This window comes from Mesoplodon densirostris, chromosome 16 (genome assembly GCF_025265405.1).
Source record: "Mesoplodon densirostris isolate mMesDen1 chromosome 16, mMesDen1 primary haplotype, whole genome shotgun sequence".
Classification (NCBI taxonomy): Eukaryota; Metazoa; Chordata; class Mammalia; order Artiodactyla; family Ziphiidae; genus Mesoplodon; species Mesoplodon densirostris.
The window spans coordinates 35923300-35939867 of NC_082676.1; the positions used below are offsets into that span (position 1 = coordinate 35923300).

Below are 16568 nucleotides of genomic sequence, written 5' to 3' on the forward strand. Positions count from 1 at the left end.
GGGCGGAGGGGTGGGCCGGGGCGGGACTGGGCGGTGGCCGAGGGCGGGGCCGGGCGCATGCAAACACTGAGAGGGGAAAGGAGCGACACGGAGGGGGGTGGCGGCGCGCGCGGCGGCGCGCGGGGGCGGGGCCGGGGCCGGGGCCGGTCACGGGCGCCTGAGCAGCACGTGTTCGATGTAATTCTCCAGCTCCTCCTGCTCCTGCAGCCGGCGCTCCTCTGCCTCCGCCTGCTCCTGAGCGCGCCGCGCCTGGGCCTCCCTGTCGGGATAGTGGCTCGAAGGCGCCAGGGCGTGGTGGTAGTGGCGGCGGCGCGAGGCAGCGGGTGGCTGCAGTGTTCGCGGCCGGATGTAGTTGGGAAAAGGGTGGTAGGGCCCCGGCGGAAACACCTCGTCCTCCTCCCGATCCCAGGGCGGGAGCACCTCGTTCCAGTCGGGCAGCTCGTCCCGAGCCGGGGCGGGGGACAGGGGCTGGGGCTGCGGGGAGCGGGCGTGAGTGGGGACGGGGGCGGCCCGGGGGGGCGGCACAGGCTCGGGAGGGGCGTTCTTCTTCCGCTTCCGCTTCTCTTCCACCTCCTCGATGATGCTGACCACGTCGTCCGCTGGCAGGTGGAGTTTGGTGGACAGCTCAATGAGACTATCGATTGTCTGCGGGTCCATCTCTTCGTCGTCGTCCTCCTCCTCCCCGCCCTCCTCTGCCCCCTCGGCCTCCTTTCGTCGGTGGCCGGGCGTCTCCTCCTGGGAGCGCTTGTCTTCGGCTCCGGCTTCCCCGTCCTCCTCCTCGGCGAACAGTAGCGCGTTCTGTCGCGCCCTCTCCGCCTCCTCCGCCTCCGCCTCCGCCTCCGCCGCCTCCTCATCCTCTTCCCCCGCCCTCTCCTCCCCGCCGCGTCTCTCCTGCTCCGCCGCCTCCTGCCCCCTCTCGGTCTCTCGCTCCTCCTCCTGCTGCAGCCCCCGACCCCCAAGGCCGCGCTGCCGAGCCCCGCCCTGCAGCAAATACTGGAGCAGCAGGTCGGAGGCGAGGTCGGCCAGCCGCTCTTCCTGGGCCGCGGCCTGCCGTGTGGCCTCCGCCTGCCGCCGCCCGGCTTCCACCTGCGCCAGCCCTTGCTGTAGAAGGCGCTCTCCCGCCTCAGAGCCGCCCAGGAGTGAGGTCTCCGGCCGGCGCGCCTTGGTAAAGGGAGCGCCCAGGCCTTGGTACGCCTTGGACAAGGGTGCCAGTGCCTCACCTAGGTGTGTTTTGGGGGAGGACACTCCTTCCCTGAACTGGTGGGCTTCGGGAAGGGGACCGCTCTCGGGCGTACGCGCCTGGAATTGCGGAGGAGCAGGCGGCGGCAGGGCCGCGCGCTCCGGGACGCGCGCCTGGAACTCTCCCCAGGAAGCCCGCCACACGCGCTCCGGCCCGGGGCTCTCCAGGTTGACTCGGGTCAGCGTGTGCGTGCGGGTTTCCGTCTCTGCTGCCGCCGTCTCTTGCTGGCGCTTGGCACTGCTCGGACTGAAATCTCGCAGTTCCTGAAGCAGGGAAGCCAGCGCCTCGAGCTCCTCGGAGGGGTCGGCCGCCTCGGGACCATTCTCCTGAGTCTGAGGGCGAGGCGGGGCCGCGGGCGCCTGGGTCTCTGGCGCTGGGAGACTGTGGGTCTGGCTGCGCACGGTCTCGGTCAGCAGAGCTTCTGCTGCTTCTTCCTCTGGCCGCTGCTGGGAGTCGCCAGGCGCTGGGGGCGAGGCCGGGCGGTCGAGTGCCTGCAGCAGCACCGCGGCCAGCGCCCGGGGATCCACGCCCTGGAAAAGCTCTCCCTCGTCCTGCGGCTCTGAATTCCTAGCGGCTCGGACCTCTGGGGCGCTAACATCCTTCGGCCCGAGCACTGCATCCCCAGCTACAGGCTCTTTATGCTCAGAGCTGGGGGGAGGTGGCTGAGCCTCAGGGTGCCCCGGGGGCGCTGCTCCCAACCCCTTGGTCAGTAGAAGGAAGCAGAGGAGGACAGGAGCCAGCAACCTGAGCGATTTCATGACCGAAGGGCTGCCGGAGACTGTGAAAAAATAGACGTGACCAAAGAAAGAGAGGGTTTCTGTAAGAATTTTCCGCTCTCTGATTTTATATTCCCTTCCCCCACCTTTAATCAGGAAAGCCGGGGCTTCCCTTATCCCCCTAACCTTACCCTGAAAAGGGACGTTTAGGAGCAAAGGAGGAAGATGTTGTGCCGATCTCTGGAGTCGTGTAAATGGGAAAACGCCTGCAACCCTTGCTCCCCCGGTGCCTCCTCGCCCCCTTCCCTGAGCCAGCTCACTGGCAGCGCCCACGTACTAAGCAGCAAGGATACGGGGGAAAAAAAACCTCTGCTCCCTCCCCACAGGACTTCCCGGATGGTGCGTGGGCGACTTCAGCAGCAAAAGAAGAGCGGCGACTCCCCCATTTACCAGGGACCCTTCCCGGGGGCTCCCCGCTGTGTTTTCAACACTCCCAACTAGGGGAGAGAGAACCCTCCCTCACGCCCACGGCTGCTGAGGGTTTGAGGGACGGACAGCAGAGTATTTACCAGCTGGTGCCACGACGCGGGAGGTGGAGAGGAGGGTCGGGGCGGGGTGGGGACAGGGGAAGATCGGGACTCGTCCGCCTCGGCTCCGAGCGGTGGCTAGGATACGAGCGATGGTCGAGGTCTGGCGTCCAGTGGGCTGGGCTCAGCTGGGTCCGCGCGGCTCCGGGAGACTCGCTCGCTCAGGCTTCAGCACGCTGGACAGCGCCCGCGCCGCTACCGCCTTATAAAGAGGAGCGCGCGGGGTCACGTGGGAATCGCCCCGCCCCATTGACGTCAATGTTCATTCATGGGGAAGCGGGCGGGCGCCTAGAGGCGGGAGGCCGCCCAGCGATTGGAGGATGTGTGCCTCTCCCGGCCCGCGCCTGCGCGCTGCAGGCCTCGGTTGGAGGGGTGTGCGCTATCCTGGCACCAGGGAAATGAATGAATGAAGGAATGAATGAATGAAATGCTGAGGCGGGCGGGGCAGGGGGGCTATGAATGAATGAAGGAGGGACGAGGAGAAAAGGATGAATGAATGAATGGCAGAATGAATGGAAGGGTGGATTCAGAGACGCTGCAAGGCGGGAGGGTGGGTTACAGAGCAACTTGGAGCGGCGGGAGCCCGACGAGCGGAATAGGGTGGGGGCTCTCCCAGCGTCTGACTGGGCCCCATAGGAGGTCCACACTGGGAAGGGGGAAGATAAGGATTCCAAAACTGAGGAGGGGGCAAGACTCCCCATTCCCCGACTGCACGGTGCGTGGGGAACACGCCCAAGGACGGCGTGAACCTGAGAGAGGAGGGATGGTTCTGCGCGCCTGCGGGCGCTGTCCGCGGATCTGCGGTGCGGGATGCGGGCCCTGGGCCGGGGCACATGGGTGGATCTTGAGGCTTGGGTGATCCTGTCGGAAAGGATCCGAGTTGGAAGAGATAGGGAAAAGACTGAGGATGTGTGTGCCTCTGTGTCGTGTCTGTTCATGGTCTGTGCGTGTCTCGAGAAAAAATGTGTGTCTGTCCTTCTGTCCAGCTGACTCTGTTGGCCCCTTTTCAGACCACCTCTCCCCACCACCCTCCTGCTTCTTCCCCTCTCGCTGCTACCCCCCAAAGGACGTTTGGAGGACGAGAGCAGACCAGGTGGGGAGGGGGGTGCGCAGGTGGGGGCTGACTCAACTCCATCTCTCTCCATTGCTTAAAGGGAAGATTTAAACGCGATGGGGGGGGGGTGGAGGGTGGGAGTGCAACGTCAGAGATCGCCCCTCTCTGCCACCAGACCCCTCGTCCGCATCTCCTGCCAGAGGGGTTGGGATTGGGGGCTTGGACAGTTAGAGGTTCCGGGGGGATGGGGGGCGATGACGCACAGATTGCGCAAAGAGAATCCATCAGCGAGCCGGGTCCAGTGAAGGGAGACCAGCCGTGGGCGGGGGTGGGGGAGGACGGAAATGAGGAGGGGGGCAGGGGAGAGGGGAGGGAGGCAAGGGGAGCAGCCACTGCAGAAATGAGCGGGAGGGAGGGAGGCTGGAGGGGGGCTGCGGTGCAGGCAGAGAGCTGTGCGGGGGCGTGGGCAGGGAAAGGGGGGAGTGGAATGACACATGCCAGACACACAAGGACTGCAGACACGGGTGCCTGTGGGCACACACAGGGCACTCGCGCCCTAAGACTCAGGAAACCGGGATCAGAGCTGAATGTCAGGAGCTCAGAGACTCTTTCAGAGTCAGTCCTCAACCCCTTCCTCATCTCTTCCTAGCACTGACCCTCATCCTCTCCTCTCTCTCTCTCAAACCCTCTCTCTCTCTCTCTCTCTCACACACACACACACACACACACACATACACACAAACACACACACACACACAAACACACGCTCACGTGCTTTCCCTCTATAGCCAGCAGTGGCTTCTCGGTTCCATCAGTGGCTCCACTTTCCCAGAAGAAACCCCATCAGCTCTGCGGGGAAAGAGGTGGGGAGAAGTAGAGAGAGAGGAAAGAGAAGAGAGATGGGGGCAGGAGAGGGAGGAAGGCAGGCAGGCATCTGGAACAGGTAAAGCATCAGGCTAAAGAAAAAAAAAAAAAAAAAAGAGAACCAAGGTGACAGTGAAGATGCCAAAGAAGGAGAGGAGGGGGCAACAGACCTGAGACTGTGCCTCATCTCCCTCCCCAAACTATCTAGGACATCCCTCTGCCCCTATGGGTTCCCCTCATTCCTCTTCCTCCTCATCCCACTCCCCTATATCTTCCCTGCCTGGTTACCGAGAGCAGTGGAATGGGGGGGGGGGGGTCACGTTACCTTCCTGAGGAGGATGAATCAGAGAGAGATGGCTCAGACATCTGGTGGGGGGAGGGGAAGCCATCCAAGAGAGAAGGAAAGAGGGAGGGAGGGAGGCGAGGTGGGGGGGCAGCCTGAGAGGCTGATGGGGCTAAGAGACCAAGTATGAGATGAGGGAGATGGGCATCTAGAGAGATTGTTTGTGTTCCTGTGGGCTTGTATATGTGCACATGCATGTACATACGTGAGCATTGCGTTTGTGTGTGTCCAGAGATTAATGAAACATGGGGGAAAGAAAAATAAGAGGAAAATGGGGGAACCAATTGTGTATTTAATCAGCTAGAGAGTGGATGGGCATGGTAGTGTTCCAATTTAAATATGTAATTTTCTCTTCCAATCTGTGGAGCTGTGTTTTTGCCTGTTTCCAGGTGTCTCTGTAAGTGTGAGTGTGTGTGGGTCCTGATCCCTCTGAGTGCCTGTATACCTGTGCGGTTGGGAGTTTGAGTGCATCCAGTCTGGGTATCTGCTGGTGTCTGAAAATTGTGCCTGGCTTGGTGTGTCAATAATATGTGTGTACCCGTGTGTCTTTGTGCATTTATCTGGATCCTTCCATGTCAGTTGATATATGTTACAGGTTATGTGGACTGCTATGTGCTTTTGATCTTTCATGCCCCTCCCCACTTACCTTCACTTCTAGATTTCTGTGCAGAAAAGCCTCAGTATCCTAGCCACTCATCTGCAGCCTCCAAGTTCAAGTCTTGCCCCGCGTTTTTTAGAGTGTTCCCTCATTCCTGCATTCTTCCCCAACGCTTTCCTCCTCCACTCCGCCCAGAAGTCCAGGGGAGCGTCTCAGAAATCGACATCCCAAGAGTCTCAGCCATTATGACATGGGGGAGGGGGCAGTGAGATGGAAGCCAGGGCAATAGGTTTGGTGATTCCACAATCTGGATTGTGTCTGCATGGACTCTGAATCTCTGGGTCTGTTTCTGCCTCTCTCTATCCCAGTTCCCTGCCTGGGTCAGCTCATTCACACGCAACCCACCTCTCAAAAATGTGCTGTGTTCTTCATACCTGGCTGCCTCTAGGGGCTTCTGGAAAAGAGCTGGACTGGGGACAGGTTCCTGGGGTTTGGGAGAGGAGGGAGATGGCAGGAAAGAAAAAGGAATGAGAGAGAGCTGGGAAAGGCAAAGCTGAGATGGGGACCAGGAGGGGATGCCTGGTGTTTGCTCTGAGATGTTTGTATAAATCCGTCTCTTTATCTTGGTTTCTGAATCTCTCATACTCTCCAGGAGGGTAGTAAGAGAAGATGGGGTCCAACCAAGTAGTGATCCAAGCTGAAGATTTGGAAAACCAAGGTGGGGGGGGGGGTCAGAGCACTGGGTCTTTTCCCTGAGAAGGTTTGGGAAAGAAAAAGAGGGCAGGGGCTTGGGGGTCCCCGCAGCTCACCTCCCCTCTCTTCCTCCCTTCCCCCCAACCGGTGACTCACCTCTGCAGCCTTTCAATGCGTCAGCTATGGGGGGAACAGGCAGGGAGGGGCACTTTATGAGAAAGGCAGGGGTCTCCACCTTGAATTGAAAGAAGGTGCTGAAGAACCCCGTGGAAATGGCCCCATGAGAACACATCATTGCCTATCCCCTGCCCACCCCAGTTCAGGAGAGTGGGGAGTCCTGGGAAGGGGACTGGGAGAGGGCTACGGGCCACTGGTGGGTCTGGGAATGATGAGTAATAAAGGGGTGCTCACCCTGATTTTTAGTCCCAGGGTCCCATTCCTTCATACCCCCACCCTCTCCTGGGTGGGGGAGGGGAGACCCAGCAAGATGGGGGAGGGCTAAACCGCAGAGATGAGTCACCAAGAAAGGAAAAGAGAAAGAGGGAAAGAGACAGAGATGAGGAGAGACACAGAGACAGCCACTGGAAAGACTGAGAAAGGGACACACACACACACACACACACACACACACACACACACACAAACCATGAAGGTGGTATCCACAAGCTAACAGGAGAAAGGAAATTTTGTATTTCCATAATCCTGGACCAGCCTCCTCCAGCATCCACCTGTTACACAAACACACACACAACACTATCATTCAGAGTTATACTGATATCCTGAGACACATCCACTTACACAAACACAATGTCACACCTAGTCCAGCAGAGTCACCTGTCCAGGCACATGCTGAAGATGTGACAAGTGTAATGGAGGTTCAGGTTGAGAGCCCTCGATTCCTTTTACACAGGATGGTGGGAGGGCATAAAAGCGCTAAAGGAATGTAACTTCAAAAATCCAAGACTCACAGGCTATGCCTTGCACATGCGACGATACACAGTCCCCTGCTTCCCCGTCCACACGTACATAGTAACCTATCAAGCGCCTCCTCGTCAAGAAGCCACTTGGAGTACCTGATTCTGGGGTACTCCAGGCCCGTAGCCCCGAATATATCCCACCCAGACACCCCCTGATTCGTACACACATGTACAGAAACACAGACACACAAAGACGCCCACGGACACACTCACACGGACGGAAACCACCTTGCGCTGCCTTGCCCGCGTCCGCACACGTCCTGGCGCCCCCGCGTGGTACTTTTCGGGATCGCAGTCTCCGCCGCTTCGGAGCTCGGCTCCCGCGGGGCGGCGCCCAGGCTCCCTCCACCTCTTCCCCCTCCGTGCGGTGCCCACCCAGGAATGGGGAGAAAGCAAGGGCGCTGGCCGCGAGAGAGCCGAGAGCTGGGAGTTAGACGCCTGGATCGTGGGAATGAGGCAGGCTGGTTCTGGATGCCAAGGGGAACTTGCGAGAGAGCAAGAATTTGGAGCAGCAGCAGACTCCCAGGTCCAGGGGAAAGCGAGGCCGGGGGCTAGTCCAAGCGCCGCGCCGCTGCCCGCCTCGGTTCTGAGCAATCAATTCTTTCTGCCGCTTGGCTGGTGTGGGGGGTAGGGGCGCGCAACGGCCAGCAGCCCTCCCCAGCTCCCCTCCAGGAAGTCATTAGCCCCAGTGCCACAGGGCTTAGAGATCCTCTCTGATACAGGCTGCTGGGGAAGGGGGAGAGGACAATGCAGCTCATCCCTCCCCACCGAGAAGAAGTGAAACAGACACAGACGGTGGGCCAAGGGCCCGTTTTATTGCAATACAGCCATGGTTGAAGTGACAGGGAGGAGGGCAGCTTGGTCAGGTGCAGGAGGCAGCCGAGCAAGGCACAGCAGCACAGCCGGAATGGGGGAAAGAGGGGAGCAGCGGCTGTCTTCTTTGTCCACCTTGTTCCACCTCTTGGCGCCCTCCTCTGTCCATGTCTTTGATTCCATCCCCAGCGAACCCTGTGCTTGCTGTCCATTGTCCAACAAGAAGTTCCAGATACAGTGAGGTTTGAGGTATGCTCTGGGCTGGGGACACCTGGTTCCTAGTCTCTGCCAGGCTCCCAGCTATTGTGAGCCACTTGGAAGGCACTTGAGTCTTTCTGAGCCTCTCTGTCCTCCCTCTGCGGGAGATGTGAGGATCCCGTGTAGGAGACATCGCGGTGCAAATGCAGCTGTTACTACTTGCATTTAAATAGAAGACTGTCAAAGTCCACAAAAAGCATAAAGGAGCAAGAGGATGGGAGGGGTTCCAGAAATATCTGGAGGAGGGGGTTCCAGTCACACTAGAAGGCAGCCCGCGTGGAAGCAGGAGACAGCCTCGCACCAGGCTGAGGGACCTGCCCTCCACTACACCAGGCTCTCCACCCAGAACACTCTGGTTCACGGGCCTGCTTTGGGCCCCTGGTTGGGGGCATAGGGAAGGGAGCCTGCAAAATAGCACCACTGTGCAAAGTTGGAGGAAAACCCAGTCAGAGGAGGCAGCCTCAGAAAAGTGTATCACCAGAGCGTAAGCAGGGGCCAAATGGGGGTGGGGCATTATAAATCTATTTCCTTTACAGGTCCTTCTCCATATTACACACAGGGCGGGTGATGAAGAGATCATGGGGAAGGGGAATGGAGGGGCAGACAAATGGACAACGGAAAACTAAGAGACGTCCAGGCACAGGAGACTGAGAGGACGGTGAGGAGAGGAGCAGAGGGCAAGCTCTGGGGGCCTGAGAAAGATCGGGAGGAAGAAAAGTAATACGTATTGGGCAACTGTGCTCCTGGCCGGGTATCGGGCGTTGCACACACTTCTGCCAGCTTCCATCCACGACAGGGCAGAAGGGAGAAGTCACAAAGCGCAGAGTACACTCCCAGGCTGGGGCACGGACAGAGAAAGGCTCTGAAGCTGTGAAGGGACCCATTCTTTGGCAGGGAAAGGGAATGGGTGGACAACAGAAGCGCGAGTGGCTCCCCCAAACCCGGCGGTTCAGATCTGGGTGTGGGCAACTGCGTTTGGGGGCGCTAGAGTCAAGATGGCAGACAGAGATGTAAGGGGAAAAGGGAAGGGAAGGATGGACAGCTGGTAAGTGTAGGCAGCAGAGCCGATGACCGAGGGCGGGGGGAGGGGGCGGAGCTTGAAAACAGCAGGGGCGGGGCTCTTGGGGGATCCGAGGAAGGAGGTGGGTCTAAAGAGCATCTTCTCTCCCCTCCGACTGGAGAGGCCTTAGATGTCCGCCTCCAGCAGGTATTGTTCGGTATAACCCTTGACCAGCTCGAGCCCCAAGCCAGCCTGGCAGAAATCAGCCAGCCTGGCAGAAATCAACCAGCCTGGCAGAAATCAGCCAGCCGTAACCACAGCTGGGGCGCCAGGAAGAGCTGACACATGACGTTGAGGTCGACGAGACGCGGGGCCTGGCGCTGCAGATGCCACAGAAGCTGGCTCTGAACCTGCGCGCCGTCGCTGCTGAAGGTGTAGATGTTGAGGTAGCGCCACGTGCCGTTGCCGCCAGGTGGGATGGGGAAGGGGCGCGTGCACAGCGTGAGCACGCGCGGGCGCGCGCGGCTGTCCACGCGCCACTCCAGGCCCTTGGCCGCCAGCAGGCTCAAGTTACTCTCGCTCGGCCGGTAGGGCTGCCAGTCCTGGATGATGGTCCCGCCCGGAAGCACGTCGTGCTGCACAGAGGGCGACAGCAGGAGAGGCGTGCCACGTCGCCGCCAGCCTCCGACACGGCCTCCGTGGGCAGCGGCGAGAAGGTGCCGGAGGCCCGCAGAGCCGCCAGCCGCGCGCCCAGCCCCTCCAGCAGGGCCGACACGTTGAACTGGACCGAAAGGATGCCCTGCGGGGGGCACGAGTGAGCGCGGGGCGGGCGGCGGGAGGGCTGCGAGCCCGGCGCCTCTTGGCATCGTCACTCCCACATTCACACCCACAGGCTCCCACCTGGGCCCCTCGAGGGCCGACCGTGCGGGGCCGGGTGGAGTGGGGTATGTGAGAGCATGCAGGAACCAGGGGCAAGGCCTCCGTAAACCTGGGTCCCCACGGAGAGTGGAGATCAATGTGGAGTAGTCAGGGTCGTGGGGATGTGGACCCCAAGAGTGGAAGCGAGGGAAGCTGATCAGTCAGTAGGATGGGGGAGACGGAGGGGAAGGACAAAGGCTCAGATTAGGATGTTTGGGTCCCTGAAGAGAGGCGGGATCGATGTAGGGGAGGCAGGGACACTAAGTCCGGACGCCTGGGCTCCAGCCTCGTGGAGTAAGGATGGAGGATTTAAAGACTGGAAGTTGGGAGCTGTTTGACTTTCCTTGGGCAAAAGGGCCTGGGTAAGGACTGGGAGTCCCAGGGCAGGGCTCATGGGCGCCCCCACTCGGCAGAGCCGGCAGCGAAGGAAAGCCGGTGACTGGCTGCATGTAGGGTGACAACTCCCGGAGGCCCCTCGGGGACAGGGCCGCCCATCCGAGCTCCCTTGTCCTTCTCACCTGCTTGGTGATTAGGTGGTATTTCTTCAGTTCCCGGGACCCCTGCTGGTCGTCCCGGGTGAGTCGTGCCACCTTGATCCCCGGGTGCCTTCGCCTGACCAGCTGCGAGCAGAAGCGCTGCAGCATCCTAGCCACGCCCTTGCCGCACTCCCAGGGCGCCGCGCGCAGCCCCTCCACCAGAGCCGTCTCCCCGGCGTCGATCACGTGCACCGACCCCAGGGCGATCTGCGGACCGAGGCCGTTAGGGGGCCCCCGCCCCGCCTTCGCCCCTGCCAGGGCTCTCCGTTCAAAGGGCTCGCCTCTTCCCACACGCTGAGCACTCTGTCGTCACCACCCCGGGCGCTGGACCAGACCCGGGGCCTGCCCAAGGAGCTCTCCTCAGCACTTGGGTCTTGGATTCAAGAGCCTGCGGAAAGATCATTCACGGGCGTCTCTTCCACCTCTTGAGATGCTCCAGACCCCTGAGCCTCAGGTCCTTGCCCATTCGCCACGCCCCCTTTCTTTGGCTCCACTCCCAGGAGCCTACTACTCCCAGCTTCCTCTTAGCTCCGCCCCGGAGCCCATCTCTTAGCTGCTCCTGCATTCAGGCCCTCTTGGTGCTAGAGTTCAGTCTACCCAGGGGTCCAGACCCCATTCTAGCTGCTCCCAACCCCAGACTACCCCCTCTTGTCTGCTCCCCTCTTTCTGTGCTCCTTCCCCCAGAAACTCATCAAAGGAATCCTAAATTACAGAAGCTGTCAGGTTCCTCCGCTATTCTGAGTTCTACACATCTGCCACGCACCCTTACTGGCTGGGCCCCTGGATCCACACGCCCTTCTCTCTCTCTTCTTTTCTTCTTTTTGGGAAATTTCTTCCTGTAATCCTTGCTTCGTCTCCCACTCAGGGTACCCCTGCTCTTCCCATTCCTCAGAGTTTCCTTTTTGGGTCAATGGCCTGTGGATCTGGTACCCCTTTGGCATCCAGCTCTTCTTTTTCCCCTGCCCAGAGACAGGATGAAAGAGACAGGCCCGTCCCCAAGTCCGGATGACTCCTCATTTCCAGATCTCTCTCCCCCAGACCAACCAAATCAACCAATCAAATCCCCTCTTCTCTCTTTCAGCCAATTAGAATTCTCCACTCACATAACCTACATAAGCCTCAGTAACCAACATCCCATGGGACACACATACCAGCTACTTTGAGGAGGGTGATTTTGGGACGATTAGACTTTTTTTTTTTTTTTTTTTTTTTACAAGAACATGACCTAGGTTTAGGAGATGGGACCAGCAGGGGCACCAAGGGGTGGGTTAGGGATAATTTTAGCTTCCATATCACAAACATGGCTTATGTAAGCACAGAGTGGGTCCGATACAAACAAGCTTCAAAACAAGGGATCCATCTCCCTCTTTCTTTTCAGTCTAATTCTTAAGGCTTAAGGCTCCCCAGGTAAGCTGGGGTGAGGTAAGACAGCTCAGGCCAGTATCATCAGAGGGCAGGGAGAAGCACAGGCTCAGAGGATCTTAGAGCCCCTGCTATGGCCACTAGGGACCATCAGGTTCAACCCATTCCTTTCACAGAAAGGAAATCAATCAAGGCCCTAGATGGTTAAGATCTTGCCTAAGGTGAGTCAGCTTGGACAAAGTCGGGCTAAAAGTTAAATTTTCCTGGATCTCAGGCCAGTGGGGAGATCTCCGACCCCAGCCTGAAGAGCAAGGATAGGAATGACTGGGTCCTTGGCAGGAGTCAAAGTTTCCAAGTGCTAAGGGTTAAGCTGACTCAGAAGCAGAGATGAGATTGCGGGAGGAGCCCCCACTGCCCTCTCCCCACCATCAATAATTTCTATGCCAAAAATGAGCTCAGTCAGATTACTTGAACCAGGTTCTGGGGATGATGAGTCCCAGAGAGGAGCAGGTTAGCTTGTGGCTCCCATCTGGATCTCCAGACAACCTCATCAGCTGTTCACAGGTCCCTGGAACATACAAGCTGGTACTTCAGGGATATTCCAGCAATTCCCCACTGCCCCCATAAGGGGGCAGAATGTGAGCAACTTGTAGACCGGAACACATCCTACTAGGTGCAAACATTAGGCTCCATTTTCCCTCTTACTTTCAAGATGGGGAGACTATTGCCAAAGAGTGTGTCTGCATTTCAGATAAAGATGTGTGTAAGGGGAGGGGATTCCCAGGGTCACAGGAAAGAACGGGGAACTTGTTAATTCACCCTGCATCTTTTCTTCCCCGGCATTCTCCTCCTATTCGCTTTGGGGGAGATGTAAACGTTCTAAGGTCCTTCAACCCTGGAGGAGTTGGGAGCTGGGAACAAAGCAGGTCAGGGGTAACAGGCCAAGCGAAAGCAGCCAGCTGGCCCCACAGCCCTTGCTCCACACTCTGATCCCTTCCCACCCTCCAACGTGGCTCCTTGAGTTCTAACTCCCATTAGGTGTCTAGGCAGAGACAGAGGCAGCCCTGTGCCCCTGGGCACTATGGGAAATGTAGTCCAAGCACCCCCTGGACCAGGCTCCAGGAAAGGGGGCAGCATTTCCTTATCATCCTTGTATCCTTTCTCTCAATCTCATAAATATGAATGATCCACTCTGGCGAGAGGATGATTTGAGTCATCGCTGGTAATGCCGGGAGCCCATCCCCTACCCCATCTCTCTCCCACCAAACACACCTGAAATATTGATGGCCCTGAGGTCGCAGCTTCTCTGAGCTGGAACACGGAGCAGAGGAAGCTGAGAGAGGAGAGGCGGAGTCAAAGAGACCGCAGCTACACAAAGCGCCCAAAGAAGAGAGCGAAAAGGACTGGAGCCGAGGCAGAAAGGAGACCAAGGCAACCTGGAGATGATGGGGGGTGGGGGAGAGGCACGGATACCAAGTCACAGACATGACACCTCGTGACACAGGGCACAGCAGATGCCATCAAGTCCTAGCACGCGCCCCCTCCCCAAGGAGACCAGAAATAGAAAGCAGCTTGACACACCCCCTTCTCCCCGCGGTGTGTGGTGGGGAAAGGGGTCACGGGGAGGAGAAAATCAGCAGAGGCTGGAAGAGAACAGAGACTTGAGAGCAGAGGCAGGGGAGACAAGATGAAGTGAGGCAGGGGCAGGGGATGAGGAAGATGGACCAACGAACTGGGGAGAGAGGGTGCCTCAGAGGGCCACGATCATGGAGAAGGGGCGGCTGTATTGGATGGTGGTCCCCGGTCTTTTGGGGAAGCAGGCGGGAGGGAGATCCGAAGAAAGCTGTCTACTAGGCAGGGGTCCCCCTGGGCACCAGTCCTGGGACAGGTGGGAGCCAAATGATGATGGGAGGTGGAGGGAAAGCGCCTCTGAACACCTGGGCGAAGTCGGGTCTCAAGTTATCTGGGACGCGGGGCTGGGATGGGTTGGGCGGTAGGGGGCGCAGAGACTCTCTTCCCCTGAGGGGCGTGGTTTCTGCTGCCCCCATTCCGCGGGGGAGGAGCATGCCAGCCCCCCGCCCCCAGGCCCGGCTGCCCCCCTACCTCTCTCAAGCCAGGGCCAGGGACTGGCTGCTGAGAAGCCGATCGGGGCCGGTCGCGCAGACAGCGAACGGTACCTAGAGCGGGGTCACCTCGGAGCTCCGAGGGTCAGATTCCGATGACGCGCGGGGACCCGGCCGCCGCAGTCCGGTCCCGACTCGGAGTTCCGATGCGAAGGTCGGGTCTGCTCAGTCCTGCACGCGGGCTCGGGCGCCCAGAGCTTCGGGATTCGGGAGGTACGCGCGGCCGCTGCTCTGCTCGGGCTCGGCCGAGGGGAGGAAACCCCAGTGATGCAGAGGAAACATGGCGCGGATCTGGAGCGGATTAGGTTGCGACCGAGGGCTGGCGGGCGCTGGGGGCAGGCGGTGGGGTGGCGGGGCGCCTGGGAAAGCGGAGTTGCCCCTGGGCGGTGAGGTGGGCACTGCTGGGTGGCCTCTAGCCTTGCAGACGAGAATCCGCCCCTTGTCCCGGTGTGGGGCGGGACTGAGGGTGGGGAGGCGTCTTGAGCGTCGGTGGAGGGGCCTGACTGCTGGCTTAGTTATGGCCCCATGCCCGCAGCATCTCTATGTTGGGTCCGGGAATACCCCCCACGCCCAGTCCCCCTTCTCCGGGGGCCACGCCCCTACCCCCCGCAACGTCAGCCCCATTCTCTGACCTCCGGCTGCTAGACAAGTAACAGCGGCTGGAAAGGGGACGCGGAGCCCAACACCCTGGGGACCTGGTCGGAGAAACTGATAGAGGAAATTGGAAACCCATGAAGATCAGGAAGGGTAGAGACACCAAGTGGCAGAAGCCAAGAGCTGAAAGGAGCAGAGCAAGGCCAAGACGGGTCAGACGGGCCACCACTCCCCGGGGGTCGCCGAGCAACCTCACGCCCCCCTCCCCGCCCTCCGCACTGGCAGGCTCAGCTCCACTCAGCCGCGGACATCTCAGCTGCGGGCATCTCACCCGCCGTCAGGCAGCAAGGCCCCCGCGGGGCAGCACGCAGAGAGAGACTTCAATGTACACCTGGGGACACCCGAGTACAAGAACACATACCTCTGTGCACGCGACTGGGCACCCGTGCTAACCCGGTGGGTGGACGAAGGGTGGGAGGGAGAGCGCAGTGCAGACCCAGAACCGGAGTGGCTGCAGCTCTGCTGTTGACTCTGAACAAGCTGGTGACCCAGGCTCTTAACTCCTGGGGGCTCCCCACCCCGTAAAGTGAGATAAAACACCTGCAGTTCTACCTGCAAGGAACCAGGAAAGGGATGGATGTGAACGTCCTTTAAAACCTGTAAAGTGCTGCGGAGGATGGGACACCACCCCCTTGTCTCCACTCTCGTTCCTGCCCAGCTCCCATACCCCCCGCTTCCCACCGAAGTTGACCTCTCACCTACCTCATCCCAGTTTTATACTTTCCAAGGTAATCGCTCCATAACCTGATAATCCCACTGGCTGTGCTAATGTGAAAAGATGGAGAATCGTGTTCCTGGACTTCCACACACAAAGCCACCCCAAGAGTTAAAGGGATCAGAGTCATCTCTTGTTCAAGGCCAATAGGTCAATAAGTAAGTCACTCGACCTTTTTTCAAAAATAAGACTTCCCACCATTTCTGATTTTTTGAAACAGTTAACACACTGCGCATCTCACAAAGCTGCAGTCAAGGTGGAATACATTCCAGTGTGGGAAAGGACCTCAAAAGTTAAAGGTGTTGGAGGAAAAAGTCACTAGTGGCCGAAAGGAGATGTGATCACACTCTAATTCCTTCTCTTTCACCAGAAGACTCCCCTCTGCCACCAGAAACGCTTGGATTGGTCCAACATTCACCCACCTCTAGTTTCCTCAACCAATCAGAATCGAAAGTTTCCCAAAGTTCCAGTTCTTTCATGTCCAAGCTATAGGCGGTGTTGCATTCTTCCCTCAAAGGCTCAAATACGGTTGTCTTACAGAAATTTTATCGAATATTGATGTTCGATCTAAATCCAATCATTTATTAGGGGTTACAAAACGGTGATATTCTTAATCCGTCATTCTGGGGTTTTTTTTCCCCCCTAGCTGGAATATGCCTATAAAAGGAAACTTGTTCTCTTCTACTATGATTACCCTTAGAGATAGTTTGTTGAAGGAAAGACCGGATAAATGCTTACATTTTCCCCTTTGTTTGTTAACTGTTCAAATAATGTGGTGGTTCCTCAGCATCCTTCAGTAGTGATCCATTATTACTTTCAGACCGTTATGAACTCATTGATTTTAAACAGGTTTAATATGGTGCAATCCAATGCTGTTATTGCCCTTATTAATGTTGAAGCTAGCCAACTTTTTTGATAAATTGATGTTTTAAAGCGACACAGAGGATCGTGCTAGATCTTCAGGAAGCACTACGTGGATGCAGAGGAGAGGATGCCCTGGACCAGCCTGGCACGTTGGCTGGTCAAGGGAAGTGAGACCCCAAGTGCGTCTTAGAAATTCCCCTCTGGGGACTTTCCTGGCAGTCCAGTGGTTAAAACTCCGCGTTTCCCATGCCGG

At 58.5% G+C, this 16568-nt stretch overlaps 2 protein-coding genes across 3 annotated transcripts; both read right to left on the reverse strand.

The window, feature by feature from the left end:
* Positions 1-134: 134 nt before the first annotated feature.
* VGF (VGF nerve growth factor inducible) lies at positions 135-2705 on the reverse strand. Of its 2 annotated transcripts, none has more exons than XM_060078236.1 (2): positions 2526-2705; positions 135-2018 (listed from the first exon to the last, which is right to left on the reverse strand). In XM_060078236.1, the coding sequence occupies exon 2, from the start codon at positions 1996-1998 to the stop codon at positions 148-150; it is 1851 nt and encodes a 616-aa protein (XP_059934219.1). In that variant the 5' UTR covers positions 1999-2018; positions 2526-2705; the 3' UTR covers positions 135-147. The 2 variants fall into 2 exon arrangements, with proteins under 2 accessions (XP_059934219.1, XP_059934220.1); XM_060078237.1 differs by lacking the exon at positions 2526-2705 and adding an exon at positions 2148-2194.
* A 5181-nt stretch (positions 2706-7886) lies between these two features.
* Positions 7887-15443, reverse strand: NAT16 (N-acetyltransferase 16 (putative)). The gene is given in 6 exon segments (XM_060079197.1): positions 7887-9414; positions 9453-9802; positions 9805-9942; positions 10580-10900; positions 14260-14542; positions 15439-15443. Coding segments are annotated over 6 exon segments (1182 nt in total). The 3' UTR covers positions 7887-9329.
* Positions 15444-16568: the final 1125 nt, after the last annotated feature.

Bases quoted from the DNA above. Each gene is read 5' to 3' on its own strand.
- VGF (XM_060078236.1), bottom strand. From the start codon at position 1,998: ATGAAATCGCTCAGGTTGCTGGCTCCTGTCCTCCTCTGCTTCCTTCTA.